The sequence below is a fragment of the Centropristis striata genome, chromosome 10, assembly GCF_030273125.1.
Source record: "Centropristis striata isolate RG_2023a ecotype Rhode Island chromosome 10, C.striata_1.0, whole genome shotgun sequence".
Lineage (NCBI taxonomy): Eukaryota > Metazoa > Chordata > Actinopteri > Perciformes > Serranidae > Centropristis > Centropristis striata.
Genome location: NC_081526.1, coordinates 15,900,030 through 15,922,364, shown reverse-complemented (window position 1 = coordinate 15,922,364; position 22,335 = coordinate 15,900,030). Strand labels below are relative to the sequence as shown.

General features: G+C 38.7%; 2 protein-coding genes across 10 annotated transcripts in view; one reads left to right on the top strand and one right to left on the bottom strand.

The window, feature by feature from the left end:
- The first annotated feature begins 372 nt into the window (after positions 1-372).
- On the top strand, positions 373-5,120 carry gpr18 (G protein-coupled receptor 18). Its single transcript, XM_059343177.1, has 3 exons — positions 373-528; positions 1,245-1,296; positions 2,797-5,120. The coding sequence occupies exon 3, from the start codon at positions 2,798-2,800 to the stop codon at positions 3,812-3,814; it is 1,017 nt and encodes a 338-aa protein (XP_059199160.1). The 5' UTR covers positions 373-528; positions 1,245-1,296; position 2,797; the 3' UTR covers positions 3,815-5,120.
- Positions 5,121-16,330: 11,210 nt separating this feature from the next.
- The window catches only part of dachd (dachshund d), a 98,770-nt gene continuing 92,765 nt past the window's right edge, over positions 16,331-22,335 (bottom strand). For all 9 annotated transcript variants that reach the window (XM_059342849.1, XM_059342855.1, XM_059342857.1 and 6 more), the window contains one exon: positions 16,331-18,426. In XM_059342849.1, coding sequence (XP_059198832.1) covers positions 18,389-18,426 — 38 coding nt within the window. In that variant the 3' untranslated portion in view covers positions 16,331-18,388. The remainder of the gene's footprint in view (positions 18,427-22,335) is intronic.

The following is a 22,335-nucleotide window of genomic DNA, read 5'->3' as shown; positions in this document are numbered from 1 at the left end:
GCATCAGCGTGAAGTGTCTATTACCACCGTCTTATTTCCTGTTTATATGGCAACTGCCTCAACATCCTGTTTTTAATTACTTCTCTCCAGCAGCAGATGCTTCTCACAGCAACCTGCTGTGGATTACTCCCCTGAGAACTAATGTGCTGTGACAGACCCCACTTTTCCAATCAATAACTCGCCCTAAATCTGCCATCTCTCTGCCTGCCAAACACACTCCCACTTCTAATGGCACATCATTTTCTTTAAGGGGGTGTAATTGCAGACTGTGGAAAGCTGTAGCCCTTTGTGTTCCAACTTACGTAGATACTGTAAAGGAATCTAAAGTATAGAAACTACAGCGTGCGGCCGACACAGGAAGTGATGGGGGCTTTACAGTGTGTGCAGCCTCGCCACCATTTCCATCACATTACCCTTTGAGAAAAAGCATTTCACTTCCCTGTTTTGGCTGAGTGCTCAGATAAATCGCTGTGCCGCTTCATAAACCTGTTGGCGCAAGCTTGTCAAGATGTTTGTGTGATTTCTGTGGTAAGTGCACTCTTTTATTGTTCAGGCAACGCTACCTGATCTGTTTGACCTTTAAGATAGACGGGGAAAAAGTCATTTTTATAGATTCTTACTGTGTGTATGCTATGGTGCTGTGTCTCAGAACAAACTTATTTAATTCTATCATTTTTTTTTTTTTTGTAGTTTGAAGTTTTATACCACTGTGACTGGTTTGAAATAATCACCCAGAATTCACACAGACAGGAAAAAAAGCTTAAATGTCAAACACAGAAGTCACATGATTTCTTATCAAGACCCATCAGAGGAAACACATTTCACTTCCACATGTAACCCCCACCACAGACTCCAGTCTTTATACAATATAATGTATACATTTTATATATATATATATATATATATGCATGTGTTTGTGTTTAATTATTGGTTTCCTTGTTTATACAATTTTTAATTAATGACACATTCTAGACCGGCATGGTCTGTTTCCCTCTCTCTGTCTTTCACACTGCAGCTGCACTTGTTTTAAAATAAGTATTCAAATGATCAAGCAGCTGCTTCTGCAAACTGTGAAACACAGATATGTTTCTACATATATATAAATATAGACGCAGCAGCTGGCTTATTAAACCCTGGTGTTTCTACAGGAAATCCAAATAGTTTCACACTTTATTTTTGCTGAAAGTAAAATCATACTTTTATTTAGTTTATGTTTTCTTTAATTTCTTGTTGTCTTTTCTTAGACTTCAAACTAAAGTGAACTAATGAGGGATAACTTCTATAGAATGATCAAAGGTAAGTTGCATTAACTTTAAAAAATAAAAATATAAATCACCTAAAATTCTAACTACCTTAAGTGTTACTTTTACAGCTTGTTATGGATCGCTGCTATATTAATATCAAGAAAATAATTTTGACGAGTAAAATACTTTAGAAATGTTGAACTAGGGTTGGACAATAATGGAGAAAATCACCCATAAAGTTGGAATAATTTAGTTTTTTTAGACACAATCTTCTGTTAATTGTGGTTTCATTTTCATTGTGATATGTTTGGAAGAGATTGATTAATAAACTTTTGAGAAGATAAACACTTTATCTGTCAAGAATACATCACATTGTCACAATGTGCTACCATGTATTTAACATAATGACATTTTTAATAAATAATCATTAGTAATGTGGATATAAATGACAGACGGAAAAGCAGAACAGCGAGAACAGTCCGGTGAGGTCAGACAATTACATCATCATCAGTCATTAAAACCAGGAAAAGACAACACACCGAAATTACAACTAAATAACATCCAACATCCAAGATGATGCATAGCTTCATATCAAAATGTCGATATAATACTGACATGTTGTCCAGCCCTACCTTGGACCTTGAATAACAAATGTATTTCATGTATTTTTATATTTTATTGTAAAGTTAAGTCATTAATTGATTAAATCAATAATGTAACCAAACTAAAATGTGAATTTGTGCAACAGACTAATCATGGACTATATTGACCGACTTGGACTCACTGTATCATCTTTAATATTTTTAAATATCAAAAGTACCAGTAACACGAAAGGGTGGCTCACAATAGTATAGTAACCCTAACTGGTATCACAGCAACATGTTCGTTCCTCTCAGACAAATGTCACATTCTGCTTTTTGTGCTGCTTTTTACCCAACAAACTCAGGTTAAATGGGATATTCACTTAAAACGCTTTCCAATGAAAAATAAAGTTCACTGTGAATATATTTTGATTATAAGTGAAACTGTTTTTGGTTTTGTATTAACCTTATTGTTTGGTTGCAGTTCTCTTATTAACAAAAACAAGAACTTAACAAGCCACATGGTACTTTTTTTTTTAGTTTTGCTTCACCAGTCCTAGTTATCTCAGACCAGTCAAGTTGTTTGTTTCATGTAAAGGATATTTGTAGTAGACTATAGAAGGTGATTGGCTGCTAATATTTAAAGAGACTAAGATGTCTCAAAGTATGACTTTTAGTTGAACTTGCATTCAGCAAACACATATTTACCGTTCCCTGCTATGTTTGTAGCTGAGAGTAAATAACATAACTACCCATCTTAGTTTTAATCACTTCCAGACTTACTGCATGTAGAGAAACCACATAAGGCCAAAACATCCTGCTCTTGCTAGAAGCACACGACCTTTCAACACGGGTGAATTAACCAGCTCCAATCATGAAAACAAATGGACCATGAAGACCAAAAGAATTATGATAAAGGCATTGCTCAATGAAAATAAACACCACTATTTTGCTGCATTCTGTTATTTCAGCATGAACCTGGACCTAAACTCCTCCAACATGTCTGTGGAGTCCGGTGCCGAACGGCCCCAGCAGGGACCGGCGGAGTACCGCATAGCGAGCCTGGTCTTCTACTGCTTTGTCTTCGTCATAGGAGTCGTAGTGAACTCCTCAGCTCTATGGGTGTTTTCTCTCACTACCAAAAAGAAGAACTCTGTCACCATCTACATGATAAACGTGGCGGTGGTGGACCTCACTTTCATCCTGCTGCTTCCCTTCAGAATGGTTTACCACCACCAGGACTACTGGCCCTTTGGGGACATTTTCTGCCGAATCAGTGCCGCTCTCACTATCTTTTACCCCTGCATGGCTCTGTGGCTGTTCGCTCTGATCAGCGCCGACCGCTACATGGCCATCGTCCAGCCGAAGCACAGCAAAGAGTTGAGGAACGTCCCGAAGGCTGTGGTGGCGTGTTTAGGGGTCTGGCTCATGACTCTTGGCAGCTCCGTACCCCTGCTCTTCTCCCAGGACGATCCCGATCGCATCTCCAATTTCACCACCTGCATCAAGATGCAAGACATCATCTACATGCGTCACGACAATCTCGTCAACTTTGTGCGACTCATCTTCTTCTTCCTGGTCCCCATATGCATAATGATCGGCTGCTATGTTGTCATCGTGGATAACCTGATCCACGGCCGAACCTCCAAGCTCAAACCCAAAGTGAAACAGAAGTCAATCCGGATTATCATCACGCTGATTGTCCAGGTGTTGGTGTGTTTCGTGCCATTCCATGTGTGTTTAGTGCTCCGTTTGGTGGGCAATGGCAAAGATGGCGGGTACAGCACGTGGGCGGTCTTCACCACATTCCTGATGAACTTGAGCACGGTGTTAGATATCATCCTGTTCTACATTGTCTCCAAGCAGTTCCAGGACCGGGTGATCAGCGTGATCCTGTACAGGAACTACCTGCGAAGTGTGAGGCGGAAGAGCAGGCACACACACACAGGCAGCCTCCGATCGATGAGCAACCTGACCGCGATAATATGAAACAACCATCAAACTTTTGTGTGTCAAACAGCAAACTGATATGCACGCTTTGGCACAATGTAACACTGAATGCTTCACTGTGTACATGGTTCATTATCAAAAGGATCAAAACTTGCAATTAATTTTCAAGGTGTAATTTACACTCACAGTATGGGAGTGCTGCTGTTGTGGCAAAAACATCTGTGTTCAGAGCTGATTGACTCACCCATGAGACTTGAGATGTTTTCTGTGCATCTTTGCTCTGGCAGACAAAGCATGAATATCTGTGGCTCAGGTGTAATACATGCAGGCGAAAATAAAACTCATAATCATAAAAAAAAAAAAAAACAGCCCACAGTATTTCAGTGTTAGCTGTGTTATGGTGCATATACACTGACACACTTCTGAGCCATGTCAACCAACACCTAGCGCCTTTCTCCACGGGGGGAAACCAACAGGAAACAACGGTGGGTTCAGAAAGGTTGCTGCTTTTGTTTGGTCTCTGTATCTGTAACTTTGTTTCCTCAGTGCTGCATCAAACCTAAATATAGCTATCAGTGCTGCATGTCGTCATGCACATTCAAATAAATGAAGTATGCTTGTCTGGTGTCACTTCACAGTGTCATATTTGTAGAGTTTAAGCCCAACCACTTGATAGAAGACATCATTTTAGCACAATCCACACTTGTTCTGAAAGTTGCTGTTAAAAAAGTGACCAGGTGATGGCAGCATGGCACAGCTAGAACCCATCTACCTGCCAGAGCAAGACAAAACAGTGCTTTCTATACCTTTAAAGTACATTAATGCTATATTTTTTTTATCCCGAGCTTTATAATTCTTTATACTTTTTTTGTTTCTGCCTTTTATTGCATTTTAACTAGCTTCATAAATGCATATATTTCCCCTTTTTATCCTGTGATTTAACCATTCCACCTCATCACAGAGAAGTTGTTAACTACAGTCGTAACAGCTTCCTCGACCAGGAGTCGGACTTAAAGTGTGTTTATGGTGCAATGCGAATCATATTGATTAGATGTTAAATGATTCAGCCACTTGAAGTGCATTTACAGTAACATCCTCAAGAGATGTCAGCGAGGCTATTTACTAGATTTAAAGCAACCTTAACCTTAAAAGAGAAAACCTTTTCTGCACAGGGAGACTTTAATGTCAGGACTCTCTGCTGAAAATATAAGCACCACGGTGTAAAATCCTGCTAATACTCCACAATTTATTCATCAGACAAGAGATGAGTTAGAAGATTTGACAGTTCTATTTCTATGAGGAGAATTTTTTATTTAAATTAAGAGTAAAAACTCAGGTTTAAATGGGATGGTGTTGTTCAGGACACACACATCACCCCAGTGGAGAATTGAAGTGGGGTTTTCCAATGTTAAAATAATCAAGTTAGTGTGTCTGTCACACCTACGCAGTCCTAACTAGATTAGACAGTGAGTCAGTGCAGCTGAGTAACTGTGTAGTGTCTCATACAATTAGACAGTGAAGGCGCCCTGTGGTGTGGCCACATATACCATCATGGCTGATCAAACAGAACTTAATATATGACGTTATATTTTGTGATTTCTTAAAGAGTTTCTGGTTGTATTAATCTTTTCTCACATATTCAGAAGCCCAGGTAAATTCTCACTAAGATATCAAATCAAATCAAATCAAATATTATTTTCTGTCAAATATCTTACCTGTAGGCTATTTATCAGTCTGGGTTGTTTTGTTGAGTGTTGGAGAGATCGGCCATAAAGATGTCTGCTTTTTTCCAATATGGGAGGAGATAAGAGCACGAAAACACTTAAAAATACATTTGATGATGGAATATCATAATGTGGGAATTATTTTCTTCACTGCTTACAAAAAAGTCCAGACATTGATTTTTGAGATTCCCAAATATTTTTGGGTCATACAGTCGGCCATAAAGTTGGAATAATGTTGTTTTCAGACACAACGTTAATTGTGGTTTCATTTTCATTGTGATATGTTTGGAAGAGATTGATTAATAACGTTTTGAGAAGATATATACTTTATCTGTCAAGAATAAATCACATTGTCACATTCGTTTCATGGAAAGAGGTAAAAACATTTTTATTCCAACTTCATGAGCGACCGTGAAATTGAGAGAAGGCAGACATCGGTAACGCTTTATATTAAGGTCCTTGTAATAACCATTAATTAACAAGTAATAAGGCCCTTGTAAGTCCTTACAAGATGCTTATTAACATTATTGTGTGTTTATAAGCTTATATAAGTGTTAATAATGGCATTACAAACACCCATGACCCACCCATTAGTCTTTGCCATGCCTTTATTCATCTTATTTTGTTTGCTTATTGATATTAAAATATACTTTATTGCTCATCTATTATAAGTTAACTATAAGTTAACTACCGGTATGCTTTTTGCAACTACCGGATCTAAAGCGAGAACAATGCCTTATTACTTGTTAATTAATGGTTATTAAGGACCTTATTATAAAGCGTTATCCAGACATCTCTACGGCAAGTATGTCCAACAATACTCACAACGCGTGCAACTCACGCTAAAAAGATCTAGCTTAACAAATAGCTCTACAGGTAAGAGAAAAAAAATATTTTTAGATTTGGTGGTGAAGTATCCCTATAATGTAAGACAGTGGTAAAAGGATAAAGAGCACCTGCTGCCCATATGGGTCTTGGTGGGATTGTCCAGTGTCCATGGGTCAAGAATCGTCCTGACTGTAGATATGGACGCTTTAGATTTACACAGTGTTTAATAAGAGGAGGCAGACTACAACATGGAATTCTGGGAACTGCAGTTCATCACACGATGATAGGTTTATTGGCCGCTGGACTACAAGTGGATTTATAACCAAGAGGTCAAAGGTCAAATGAAACATCAGAGGGTCGTCTATCTGTCCCACCTGTTAGACATCAAAGAAAAACCAGCCACGCTGCTCACAGCAACTGGCATTTAAAACAATTAAGTTTCCTGTCAAGTCTCTGTGATGAATTATCCGGAAGCTTTACCCGCTGTAATTCTAAATCTTCCCAACAAGTGCCTTTGTTGTAGAGAAATTAATGAAAACAAGATTGTCTTTCATAGGAGCTGATCTAACAGCGCGACAGCCAGCTGCTCTTCTTTGGGAATAAAAACAGTCAGCATTAAACACAGCTCGCACAAAATACTTTTTTTTTTCTACCACTCGTGTGGAAAACAAATCAGGCGGCGAGCGCAGTGGCCATCTGTTTTGTTATTTGATATGTGTGAATACATGTTGTAATGACTTTGTTTGTGAATCACTCTGCGCGGCAGAACACACGAGAGCTCTCGAAGTGCTGGAGTGTTCAAAGCTAATCATATAATTGGACACAATAGTCGATGACAAATGGAGACGCTTGGAGCCAGCCAGCTGGGGAAGTGAATATGTAATCATTGTAAAATCATATCATTTTTGCATATTTGAAGACAGCTTAATAGAGTTTGCGTGTCAGCACACTATCAAATGATGATCAGAGACAGTGTTGCTGTATTTGTTTTTCTAAATCGTGCTTAGTTGGATTACTTATCTTTATCATGATTGAGAGTGTTTCTCAAGAGTTTCTCGTACATGTTCATTTGTGTTTCACGCTATTTTGAATTCGGAAAAAAACAGATTTTCGGTCAACTGACCCCTCAGAAAATGGAAAAATAAATACGGTACAGTAAGTCTAGTGAGCAGCCTACAGCAGTGACACCAACTCATGCATACTTGTAGCCCAGAAGTACTTCTGCAGCTCCCAGGAGCTATGTCTAAAGATTGTGGAATAACTCCAGTAATTAGAAATATAGAAATTGCAATTATAGCAGGGAGTGTCAGCAGTAGCTAAAATGAATGAGTACATTGTTGAAAAAGAGCTAAAAGCTAAAAGTAATTAATAAACGGTTAAAATATTTAGCTGAAAGTAGAGGATAAAGAGTGAGAAGGCTGAACGTGATGGGTTAACGGTTGAAATGTCCAGAAGCCACTCCAAGTGGTAGAAATACAAATACAAACTTGAAAAGTCATCTTTAACACTGACAGTTGAATTGTGTAACGCTTTATATTAAGGTACACATTTTCACCATTAACTAGTTGCTTATTAGCATGCATATTAAATGCATATTGAGTCTTTATTAGTAATTAAAAAGTATATTATTCTGCATGACAACATTCTACTCATTCAACTACTTAACCATTAACAAGAGTTTTCCTTCAATACGCTCCTAATTATCACTTATTGATAGTAAGTAAAGACGTTATTGTACATGAATTATGATGAAAATATGCTTCACTCAATATTGGCCTTTTATACTTTAGAATAGGCAACCTGCATAAGTGTCAAACTATTAGGGAATTAGTTATGAGCAAGACCTCACTTTATAATGTGGAACATATTCTTTATTCTTTCGTTATTTGGATACTATTAATACTAGTAGTTTTGTGTTTTTTTTTTCAAGAAGAATATAATTTTTGAATAGTTGTTAAGGGAGAATGACTGTTACCTAAGGCTGGACGATATGGTTAAAATCCTTTTCCCGAAATTAGTAATTTATTATCTCAATAACAATATGTATATCATGATAATCATGTTTTCTGATAATTATATAAATAAATATTCTTCATGAAGTAACCACATGGTATCGCCTATTTTTGTATACTCCTAAAATATTAAATACCTGACTAATTGAAAAATACAGATTTTTTAAACTTATTTAATTAAAAACTTTAGCGCAAAATGAGAAAATATATCGAGAAAAATAATTATAAATACATAAATCAAGTTTCTAAGAATTCTGAGTTGGTATACGCCCATAAAGCTGAAATAACTTTCTTTTCAGACACAATATTTGGAAGAGATTGATTAATAAAGTTTTGAGAAGATATACACTTTATATGTCAATAATAAATCACATTGTCAAAATCATTTCATGGAAAGAGGTAAAAAAATATATATTTTATTCCAACTTTATGGGCGACGTGTATGTGCTCGTTATATCAATTTAGATGACATCATCGCTTTATCTCAATATATGATTTCATCACGATACGATTTCAATCAAAATGAACATATTTTGAACATGACAGGTATTTGAATGAGGGCCTTTGGTGGTATGTAAGACACAAAATGTTGGTAAAAGCTAGTATGTATCAAGTGTTGTTGAAGTGATGGTAATATTTTCACAGCTTAAACACACATTTTTAAGAATTTTTTGCCACCGGAACACAACAAGAAAATGTGGCAGTTTGCGTTTTGCAGCACTGTTCCGTACACTTTTACTATACCATTAGTCTTCATATTGTTCCCATTAGAGAGCACGAGGACATGAAAGAGAGCCCATAATGTTATATAGATACTGTACACATCCAGCCTCGCCTGGGCCTCCTCGTCTACTGTACGGCATTAGCAACAAGCAGCTGCCTGCATTTACATCATTTAGCGTTTCTCTCAGGGCACTTTAATACACTGAACCTCTCCCCTGGTAAACTTTACAATAGGATGTTGAAGGATACTTCTGGACTGCCATAGGAAATGAGAGGCACATGTGTGTGGATGTAGCGGCGCAACAGTGGGTTCCCCCCTGTGACGCTGAGCTTAAGGGCTGCACAATAAGACTAATGGATTCCTTTTGCGGACAAAACTAGGTTAAGCACATGAGCTATTGTTCTTATCGGCGTACGGTGATATCTTATAGAACTGTGTGAGGTATTCCTTGTGTACAGGATGGCTTTGCGGAGGTAATCTTTTCCTTTGGCAATTGCAATCTACTCCTGCATTGTCTTTAGTCTCCATTAAAAGCAGATAATCTACTGCAAGAGTTTCAAATGCTACTAAACTGACTCCAATTGACCCCGCAGTTAGCAGAGAACAGGAGAAGAAGAGGAAATGTATGGCCTTGATTACAGCTGTGTGTCTATTTTAGCAGATTGTTCTGTTGCTGATTCACACACACAGACAGCCACCATTAGCACGTATAAATAATGTAAGGCCCTCATCTCTCTCTTTTTTTTTTCCAACTCTCTACTCAGCTAAGTGCCTGCATGGAAACCTTGGCCTCCTCCTTGTCAGGTTCTCCATAGATTAGTATAAGATTTATTTTAAGTCTGCAAAGCAGCGTGTTCTTGACAAGTGTCCCGCTCAATGCATGTGGGAATGTTTTTAATTGTATCATGTGAAGTGGAATAGGAGCTCCGGTGGGGACTGTGTCAGGTTGCGTTAATATTTAATCCGGTCTCACTTTAGTTTCCTCATGATCCACGGTATCGTAAGAAAGCAACATTACAAGACGGATAAAGAGACATGAGTAAAGACATTGTAGCTCCAGGACGCTGTCTCACTCAGGATGTAGCGTTGTGAAAAGCTTGTGAAGACACAATTACGAGACTGCACTTGTGTCTCTCTTCTGTGCCGAGGCCTGGGCCATTGTGCAGTGCGTGTGTGTATGTGTGTGTGTGTGTCCTGAACAGTGAGTGATATTATGGCAGCTAATGCTAATGCACTCATTTCAGCTGATGTGCATCTAAAGAGAGCTGACTGACAAATTTAATGTAAAAGCAGGTAGAGAGGAAGAGTGTGCATGGGGGAAAAAGGAGGACACAGTGTGAGCCTGTGTGTGCGTGAGAGAGAGGGAAGAAGGGATGGAGGGGAGAGCGAGAGAGGCCTTTTCACTTCCTCTGTGTGCACATCACGTCTCCTCTCCCTGAGCTCAATTACAGGATTGATACTCAGAGAGGAAACTTCATCATGTCATACAGATGTCTTCACTGGGAGAAAGAGGGAGACGATGCATGTTGTCATTTAACGTGACATGGTCTGCGCTCATTCAAAACAAACAAAATGAGAAACAGTTGGACTATAGATTTCATTATAGGCTAATAATAAATACGGAGCACCAGTAAAGAGCGGGGAACTCACAGGAGGAGGAACGGCAAACACTTACTGACGGGAGAATGAACCAGAGGTGGCCATGCCTGTTAGATAGAGAATTTAACAATTCTGCTGAGTGAATTAATCTGAAACAATAACTTGTAAACAATAATACTCTTTCAGCGAGCCATTCAGCTCCATCATAGTAAACATTTTTTATAACCCAGACAGCTCTATAAAGCGCTTTAGGCATCATTGGGCACAACCGTCATTAGTCAGAGCCTCTGTGTAAATCTGAATAAAAACCACAGTGTTGGTGATGCTGCGCAGACACAAGCCCATATCTATTTTACAGTGTTTCATTTCAAACGTGACACAAGCAGAGAACACACTCCACAACAATGGCCATGTTTTGCTTTAATTTGATTAGGTTTTGTCTCAGCAAATGCCAAGTCCTGTTTTGCCTCAAGAACATATCTCTTAATCACGTTCCATCCAGGCTGTGTCTTTCATCTAAATCTCACAGCCGTGGCTCACACCCAACTTTATTTCGCTGAAAGGTAGAGAAAAAAAGCACACACACACACACACACACACACGCACACACATCCAACAAGGGGGAATACAATGACAAAAGCCTAGCTCTCATCTCTGTCACATAAAGTGATGTTTTGTGTTTAGCTGTGTGCGACTGAGGTGTGCGTGTGTGTGTGTGCGTGCGTGTCTGTCTGCAGGGCTCAGATCCATGTTGTTTGGTTTGTTTCTCCATTAAGAGAGCTGTAAAGGAGAGGGAACAGATGGCTGCTGGCCCGCTCTGTCCTGCATCCTCTCACAACTGCCACACTTCCTGTGCGTCCATTAATCTTCTCTCACTACTCCTGCAGCACAACTTTATTAAAACAACTCAGGAGAGAGCGAACAACAAGCCCGCGCAGCTGTCAGGAGCAAAAGACAGAACCATTCGTCCACAGAAGAACGGCCTCGGATTTCTAGACGCATCTGTAAAACAGCTCGAGTAGAATCTGGTTAGCTTTGAAGGAGGCTCTGCAAAGCGCTCGCTGCAGTAGAGACACAATAAAGGCTCATTAGAACGCAGCTGGAGCTGCTGTTGTTGCCGAGTTCATAGGCATAGTTTGTCAAACTTAAACATGTGAGGCCCTGGCTCCCTCACTGGGAAAGACTACTGTTTCCTCCTGCTATAAGACAACGTGTGAAATGTTGTGTAATAGTAAAGTTTGGCTTGAGTGATGAAAAGCCCATAAACACAACATCTACTAGCAGTCTGTCTAATAAAAAAAACTGCTATGGTTAATGTGACTTTTGCTTGTTTTCATAAATAAATAAAAGTGGTTCCCTTGGCTAATAAGTGCTGATCTAAAATCAGAGGAAATTTTCTAGAAAGTGAGACATAAATACCTTATGCTAATCGGAAAGGTCTAAATGTGTCGTCCTGCCTGATTGTTCTCACAGGAGGAAATATATTGCTATTTAGGCTGCCTGTGCAAATTTACATGTAGCGGGCTGTCATGACAAACATTCTGGAGACGTAGCTCTATTTGGCCCTGTGCTCTGTGTCCGTAGCAGTCAGCGGGTAAATTGAAAAATCAATTCCAATTTAAATTATTGGAATAAAGAACTCCAGGAGCCGGAGATAGAAAAAAGAAAAAGAAAAAAAAACTCTTCTTCTAGATCCCCTTTAATTGGAAAGTCATTTCTTCAGGGTATTCTAATGGTTCTGAGGGAAGATTGCAAAATAAAGTTGATGAGCTGGGGGGGAGGTTAATAGCGTGCGCTTGTGTTTGTGTGTGTTCGACTGACCCTGTGTGTTTTCTTTGCTCTGCCACACAGTGTTCAGTCTTCCCCTCCCTTATGACACAGGCACCAAATGAAGACTAATCCAGCGGGCTCACACACACTCAGACACACACTCCCTCACGCCTGTGGTCACTCGTCTCATCCATCTGCTATCTGGGGGAGTGTCGGGGGCTCCTGGGTCAAACTAAATTAACCATCCCTCGCTCACAATTGTAAAAATGTAATTGACTTAATATAACCAACCCTGGTGATTTGGATACTCCTGTGCTGTGAGTAATTTTGTGAAAGCTTACAGACGCCACTTCAGATTTGAAGCGTCTTCAAAGTCTAATACTGTATTGATGTATCATGGCATAAAGAGCCTTTGTGGTTGCAGCTAATTTAAAAAAATGACAACGAGATTATTGTGAGAGCAATGTAAGTTATTGATATTGTAACAACCCTTTGTGTTCGCTATTATTTTTTCTGTCAATCAGTTTCATTTTTTTCATTAATTTTATGTCGTTTTACAACACAGTAATCCAATAGAGATCTCATATATTGATATGATATTTTAAAAATCCATCCAGCTAAAAACTAAGTGCCTTATTTTAGTTTTACTGTCTTGACCATGAATAACAGCACTGGGTAGCCTCACTAGAGTAATTCACAAATGCCCCCCCAAAAACCATGGGCTCTGCAGATTTGACTAGTTTTAAAAGATATACGTTGGGCTAACACACTATTGAATTCACCATGTAACTTATAGCTAAAGTAGCTAAATGTGTAGTCAACAAAGCCATGGTTAGTTATCAAGTTAACGTTACATTAGCTAATGTTAACTTTCAGCTATTACATCAGAATTGAAAAACACAACTAGATGTAGCGTGAATAACACTTTCCTTTTCAGCAACAACTGACAGGTTTAAAGCTAGGAAGCTAGCAAAACCCACCTTTATGCTAGCTAGGAAATTACAGAAAGAGTTAGCAACTAGCTGTTAAATGTAGCATATAGCAGCTAAAAAACCCCAGACATTTTCTTCAGGGATGGGGGTGATGACCAAAAACAGAGCTAAAAGTACGATATTGGAATATTGGACTTAAATTTGTCATGTGGACAGAAAAATCATTTTAAATGAATGCTTTTGTTAATCCGTGTCTGTCAGGTGAATTTAACTGTTTGAAAATGAGTTTGTCAAATCAACTTGGAAAATAACACAGTATGTCAGTGTTTATGCAAGCTTGTTTTCACTGCCACCAGGTGGCCATAAAGAGTACTGCACACACACATACTACATGCAGTCGCAAGCTATCTATTGAAATAGCTACTTTACTGAACAGAACTTGCAATGAGGACACATTTGCCATGCAACCAGTAGCTCTACAAGTACAAAAAAAAAATACAATGCATGCATTTCGGGGCGCACAAAATGTTACTGCCTTGAGCCCTGGTCCACAGTTTAACAATCACTGTAAAACAGTAGGCAGTATTAAAATATTTAGAATAACTGTTAAAATAAATCATCACAAAATTATATATTAATCACCTCATTCCCATCACCTCTGCATTTGTTTTTTTAAAGACCTTTGTCACCTCCATCATTCCTGATAAACACATCATCACTTCAGTATTTCACAAGATTGCGCCTTAAATTGGCACGACACAAGCCAGCATCTTGTATTATATCAACAGGGCATTATACTTCATACCAGCTTGTGTAAATCAATCTACCTCTCTTAGGGCCTCTCACATGCCAACCTGGTCCGAGACCTTTCTGCGCTGCCTTGTTGACATTAAAGAAGCACTGTGCCGAGACATTTCCATTCAAGAAACTTGTTGACATAGTTATCAGACATCAAAGCGCCTTATGTCATTTTGAAAAGGCCTTATGAGAGTAATGGAGATGTTAAAGGGCGTGTTGGCCCCACACATCACAAAAGGATGAGAGGATATGAACACGCTTTGACTGAAAGGAGAGAGAGCATGATAAAAAAAAAAACTGAAATACATTCTCTAGAGAGAGAGATGGAAGCGCTCGGCTCCATTTCCGCCTAAGAAGCGCAGAGTTAAAAGGTGGACCCTGTACAAATGAAACTCAATTTCACGCCACATTATCCCTCCCTGTTCTCTTTCCTGGCTTTCATTTTCATTAAGACCAGAGACAATCATAAATTAATAATTACTGCCGAATGTCTAAGCGCAGGCCGCAGTCCTAGCCCTCCCCTCGCCTCTGTGGTCTTCCATGTTCACGCTTGCAAAATGTTAATTTAGGTAATGTGGCCTGGCCCTTGTCAGATAAAACTGTTTTGTAGTTTCACTAATACATAATGGTCTATCTGATTAGGTGACATTAGTCCTATCTTTCAGACGATCAGCCTGCACCTTCCTAATGTCTCTCCACTGACTCAGGGCACCACTCAGTTATCAAGAGACATGCAATATTACTGCTTTCACTAAATGGCCATCTCCTGGTCGTCACAATGAGTGAGGAATTAGCTCGGGTGAGCTTAACAATGCAGTTGACATTATGCTAAAATACAACTTCATTTCTCTCTTGTGAAACTTTTAAAGTAAAAAAAATCTGTCAGCAGCAGCAGTCAGGATGAACACATTTCTTCAGCTGGTCAAGCACGCACAAAACAATGTGCAAAGTGATGTTAGGCAATCCAACAGTGAAATAAGAGGCAGGATCATGCGGAATAATCACGTCTGGATGATGTCTTCATGAGCACGTCTCCACGTCAAGCCATGTAAATAAAAGCACACGGCTCACACGGCTTTGAATGTACAATCAGCACTGTGCTTTCCACACTACAGTGAAGTGGAATGTAACAACACAGCTATAATGCACATTTGGTATTTAAAGTCTTCGTGCCTCATGGTCATATTTGTACTGAATTGAATTTATTACAAAATGTGCAGTGATATGAAACATGTAGCTGCGGGGCCTCTTCTCTCAGATGCCGGTGCAGAAAAAAGGCATCAGATAGAGAAATAAACAGAATATCTGAGTAATAGCTGCACAAACAGCCCATGTCTCACAAGCTCATTGGAGGCGAGCAGAGTGAATCTCTCACTGCAGCAAAAAAAAAAAGAAAAAAGGAGAGAACGATTGAGTCATTAAATGAACAAAGTGGACGTAATGTCAGAGTTTCTTTCACTCCACAGTGAGCTTAAGTTTCGAGAGGAGCTGCGACAGTCAGCGTGAGGCTGAACTCAACGAGAAGCATGGCTTCGTGATTGATTGCCCATTGTGTGTCATATTGTTCTTTCAAGGTTGATTGAAACTTTAACCTCATTTTTTATAAAAAAATAAAAAAAGCTTGAAATATTTCAGGCCTTGAATTTTTACAATGCAGCATTGAATTATGCAGCAATCAGTCAATTATTCATCTCTGTGGCTGTGTTACGGCCATGCTTTAAAAAGCATGCAAAATGGGAATGGGCCAAGCATGCTGTGTCAACACATTTCACTCAGAATTGCTTACTAGAGAAATTTGTCTCTCAATGTCGATTTCGTATTTTTTTTATGCATTTTAAGAGCCGTACCTGTTACAGTTGTTCTGAAATGATCCCTGCGGATTGTGTCTCGAAAGCAAAACAAATAATGTCACTCAAGAACAGTCAGCACAGAATATAATTAAAAACATACACAAAGAAAAATGTATGAAATGCCATAAAAAAACTGACAATGTCACATTTACAAAACAGAATAATTTGACACGTTAACAGAACAGCTTCTTAATTTCTTAACAAAGCTGAGATAAAGTGAATATTATGATTCATGACCCTGCGGTGCATTCAACTGCTTAAAGGACTGCTGTTTATTTTATGGTGATATATTGTGAATTAGTGTCATACACTTCAAAGTACACATGAAATCATTTATTTACAGTGAGCTTGGTCACACCCTCATTTACATAGCTTATATAGGATTAGCCTACGCATTTTTTTTTTTAAAAACACACTCACACATGCAAGTCAAAGGGTAAACACACACGCTCTCACATCCACGCTCAGTGAAAAGGAAAGGTTACACAAGATAATTTTATCATTTGATTACTCATACATTTTTGAAGTGAAGAACAATATGCTCATTTATTTTTCTACAGTATACCTGCAATGTTTTTATTTTATTTTAGGCCATACATAATACATAAAAATGAGTTATAATAAGACTGAGGGTTGATTGTAAAGGTTTCAAAATACGCCAAAAACACAATGATAATTCAGGATAAAAAATAAAAAATAAAAAGAAAGGAGCTGCTCCCAACACTCTCTTACATTTGTATGTTGCATGTTTTGCTGTTTTTCGGTATCTGGAATGTTAAATGTGTGAATTTTCTCAAAAACACTCAACAGACAGAGAAGTGTGTTTGGGCAACATATTTAACTCACATAGTTTATCATCAACATGTTAACTTTATTTGAATTTGAAGTACAATGAAGAGATGATTCGAGAAGCTATATAAGTTATCAGTGACAACAGACCTAGACACTCCATTGAGAACAAAAAGAACAAACACATCGTGAACATGGGACACTTCCTCCTCTCCTGATTGTAACACATAAGGTCTAAACTGTTTTGCAGTTAAAAGGACTGACATCAGCTTATGTCTAGAGAATATACACAGGTGTTTCAGCACCAAAAATTCAAAAGTCTTTAGGGAAAGTAACAGGAAAATTATAACTTATGTTTTTTTTCTTTTCTCATCAGGATATCATGAAACACTTTAAAAAAGAAAAGAAGTGTATTCGTGTACGTTCAACAGGGATTTGATGCAATTAAATGGCATTCAGTCTCGAAAACTTGTGTCATGACACGTGATCAGAATTAGTTGGGTTTTTTTCTTAAAAAAAGCATCGAGAGGCGCTGATTTTTGAGTGTGTCTCATGACAAAAAATGTACAGTAAATTCCAAGAAATATTACCTCTGTTACAAAGATTACAGTACTATTGACAGCAAAAGTCTTCATTTTGAAAGTGAAATGTTTGATAATTATGTTTTCAAAATCATCTGGGCTTGAGTGAGTCAACCCTAGTATTTGTTCAGCACAATATAGGATTTATTAAATATCATAATTCCAGGACAAACATTTACATGCCTGCATGCTTTCTCACCAAAATGGCAGCTATAGGAAAGAATGATGGCTCAGAAATAGAACAAAACAAAACTGTAGGTTTATATAAATGGTGGTATTGTTTGCCTAATAGCTCTACTGCATACACAATACCTCTTAACGTTATATACACATACCTTATCAATCCACTCGGGTTCGACAGAGTGAGTTTTCCTATCATTATCATCAGATCTTGTATATACAACAATGGTAAAAATGAAACTTGATTGTATTGTCATCTAATTTAGAAAACATGAAAATCAAACATCAGTCTTCTCTTTTGATGAACACATGGATAGATTCACATTTTTTTTCTCCTCGCAAGGTTCATCTCCACGTGTCGTTTTTAGCTTCTCAAAATTCAATTTGAAATACAAAACAAAACTTCAGTCGAATTTCTTTTTCGAAGCTTTCTCGCTGGCTGAGATACAGTATAAAAATCTTCAGTGCTGTGAATTTATGCGTTATTACCAACAGTGTACCATGGGTACATTTTTACTGTGCTCAATATATAATGTTTATCCTTCACGTGGGCCAACCCCGCTATGTCAAAACCTGCTCTATCAAACTATCAAACGTTGGCCTCTGTGAGAAAAAGACTTCTTATTCTACATTCAGACACAACCTCCTCCAGCATTTGGGTGAACACAGCATTTCCATTGAACTTCTACAAGCAGCTTGACTTCTTTCCTCTACTAAATCAGCCTGGATAAGGGCTCTTGAGAATCTTCATGGGTTTTCTTTTCTTTCATTTTTTTTCTCCTTTTTTTTCTGAAATTTTTATTTCCTCCAGCTCCTCACGGCCTTATCAGTACATCACTGTGGTTTTCAGGAACAGTCTTCCATCTGCAACAGAGGACACACAGGAGCCAAGGATTAGCCAACAGCTAACATCCTGCTGACGCAAATGCACTATTCAGGATGTGATTGTTGATGAAACGTAACTTCAAAAATGTTGCCCTCGAGTCTTTCACTTTCAGCGGTGTTAGTATGGATTCAGAAACCCGATTTAAGTAACAGATTAAGCTAGAAACCATGACAAATATGATTAAATATCACGTACAGTCACTTCATTTGCAATGAATATAATGAATTAAAACATGCAATGGTGTCAGGGAGAAATAAAATACCCAAAATAGTTGTGGCTCTGTATTTAAGATCATATACAGGACATCAGTGCAAATATAATTACACTGTTACATGCATGTTTTATTACTATCACTGTAAAAGCAGCTATGATAAGCACACTCGGGGCATCAGAATTGTATGCCACATGTGTTTAAGACATCTCTACTGATACGCTTGTTTGAACATAATACTGCACTCATGATGTAAAGTACTCTCTAAGTGACATTTCCTCCATGGAAATAGTGTTTATTGAAAACGGCAGACATTCCTCTGCCGCGTTATCTCCAGACACCTCCAACCTAACGAGCTTTGTCCATTTTCCAGCGAAACACTCTTGTCTGAGTGTTCGCCTGAGCGAGCAGTGCTGCTCTGACGCTGAGCTGGTAAAAGCATCTGTTAGGCACAGCTCAGGAGCATGTTTGACGTTTATTACCTTCACATTTCCTCTGCTGGAAGAACGCTACAGTAATGCCTTTAAGAAGCGCACCTCTCTATGGCAGCGCGCCTAAATAATTCAATGTTAAAGAGAAACGCACACAAAGACATTTAGCAGCGCAAGTTGTTGGACATGACACAAGCCGCGCAGGACATCAGAGACATCGCTTGACTCCTAGTCTGCAGAGACTCGGAGAATACACCTGGTTACAATGTCTGGAAGTGCATTTGCTCCTCCTGGGAGCCACACTTAAAGTATCAGGTTATTTTTCTATAATTAAAAAGCCACTTTTTGTCTTATTTTACCAAAAAGAATTTTGCTTAATTTAAAATCTGTACTCATTACATTATCAATATTTTATCAATTAGTCCAGTTCTCCCTATTAGGCTGTGTTTTATGCATTATCGTGCATGGAGAAGGAGACAACAAAGGCTTGTTGTGTGTGTGTGTGTGTGTGTGTGTGTGTGTGTGTGTGTGTGTGTACAGTATGTGTGTGTTTGGGAGGAAGGGGGGTGAACAAACACACAGGCTAATTACCCAGCACTGCCGTAGGTCTCAAAGGCATTGCACTATGGCTGCCTCTATTCAAGCAACAACCACCGAGTTCTGTGTAAAAGTCATTACAGCATGAATGCAGCGCTATGAAGAACAGACAGCCGAGGAGGGGGCCGGAGAGTGCTAAGAGTGTGGGCTGGGATACACGAGTTGACACACACACACACACACACACACACACACACACACACACACACACACACACACACACACACACACACGTACACGCCTCTCATAACAAGAGCAGATGAAACATCACATGCTCACCTCACAGTCTGTCTACCTGCCTGCCCGGTCGGAGCAGTTTGTAGGGGTGTTAATGAAAACGATTTGATGATTTGACGGATGACGACATTTTAATACGTCGTCGGGAGCAGGTTAGATATTGCAGCGTTTTACTTCTAATAGATGGAATTATCATGAAAGGCGAGGGGGTGAGCGAGCAGGTCTGATAAGCAAATATCTCAAATCATCTCCAATATTAGTGCAAATGTTGAAACATCTGCTTTACATACGCGACGAGAAAAATCTGTGACGTCTTGACACGTTGTTTTATGAACGAGCGTCTCATTAAAATATGTTAAAACTTTAGTATTTTTATATTCAAATCAAGATGAAAAGTTCATTAAAGAGAATAAATATTTCATTAGATGCTAAATAAAACAAAGGGAATTTTTGGCTTCTCTCAGCATAAAATTCCTTTGAAAGATTAATTAATACATGTAAATTATGCAAATTATGCCCATGCAAATATTTTATGAAGACAATTAAGGGATCCATTAATTACAGTCTTTTTTGCTTCAGTGACATTCATTCATTTAATTTTAATTTCACTTTAACTGTTTTGATGTTTAATCTTGCAACAAAGAACTTTATCTCTGTGCACAGGGTCGTGTAAACTTGCCGAACACATCGAGTGGCAAGCGGCAGGGAACCAGAGGAGATACTGGGGGACGATATTCGCATGTGCACCGTTGCCAGGCAGTACTGGTGAGGTGCAGTCCCAGTAGCTCGCCTGCCTGTGAAAAGAGCCACGTTCCCTCTTGGACCCGATTCAAAACACTGTAAAAGCAATTAATAAACACAGACTGTGTTAATATCGCAGAATTAGAGAAGTGTGACAAAAGACAAATAGAAATAATTAGTTCTCTAAAATTATGCCCTCATTATTTTTTTTCCCTCTCCCTCTCTCTCTCCATTCGCCTCCCTGAGTTTGGAGTTGAGAATATACCCACACATTTCTCTCGGCTTTCATGCGAGTGATAGGCTTGTTTTTTCCCCTTCTGCTTGTGTAATTTATCAACATCATTTTTTGCCATTTGAGGTTAATTATACAGCGAGGCTTGCAGAGTAGAGCAGAGGAGACATGGGTGGCAGACAAATGCTTCTCTAATTGAACAAAAACACAAAATGCAGCCTGTTATTCAGTTTCCTCCTTCATCCCACTCTGCAAGGCGATGATCAGTGATTGAGAGACTGCAGAAATGATATGTCTGCATTGTACTGCTTCTTACAGGGAAATTAAAAAAGGAAAAAAACACAACGCTTTATTTAAACCAAGCCTGTACATTTAAGCAGGATAATAGCTGCTGTCCCTTTAAAACATTTAATTTGATACAATTACAGTACAAAAGGGCCAGCTCTTTATATATATGTAAAGAAATGAAAGTGGCTAAATATACTAATTTGGTATGAAATAGGGGGCTATAATTACGCCGTATCTGGAAGTTATCTTTGTATTTAAATGATGACATATGGATTTCCTTTTTTTGGACATCAAACTGCTTCAGATCCCTGCAGTGGCTGACTGACATTTAATTAAGGAGGAGTCATCATTTCTCTTAGTGCATTTTCTTTCTTTTTTGCCCTTTCACAAAAATATCACTTCAAGTAGACTAATCGTACATTAAAGAGTTAAAAGGGGCCCAACTTATTCTTGCATACAAAGATGAATATTTTCCACTTTTCACAGCAAATTACACGGAGCATTTTCTCGGATAAATTGGGACCTCTCCCACTGATAAGGGCGGTTCTGAGCAGACGCAGCCGAGGCGTATTAAAGGAAGACGTTCGAGTAATAATGAGGATATTCAACCTCTGCAAGGTGTCTTGTATCTGGGTAAACACAGATAGCAGACAGTCTACAGAGGTTATCACTAGAGCGCCCTTCCCCAAACACATACTGCACCCCCAAGGCTAACAAACAAACAAACCATTAAAAATGTACAAGGCTTATTCATAAAATGGATTGATTTGCCCCGTTTATTACTATCAAAGGGGGGATTCCACTGCTTTTTGTGGTTTTATGACTCATTAACGCTTCCTGAGCTGTAAACAAACCATTTCTTTGGTTCTTTCTCTGCGACATTCTCACTTAGCTGTGCCACTGTTTTTTTTTATCAACTGCATTGTGAGTTCCAACAAAGATCTGTGTCTGAAAAGCATCCGAGTCACTAAAAGTCAACTAAAAGAACAATATTATTTCTACAGAAAACCAATGATCTTGACCTAGTGCTGTGGCCCAGATGGTGAGCTGTATGCCTGAACAGCAGGCACAGAAACACTAATGTTCATAAACTGAAGCAGTGTGTGTGTGTGAGGGAGAGCGAGAGAGGAAGCGAGAGGGGGGTGGTTTG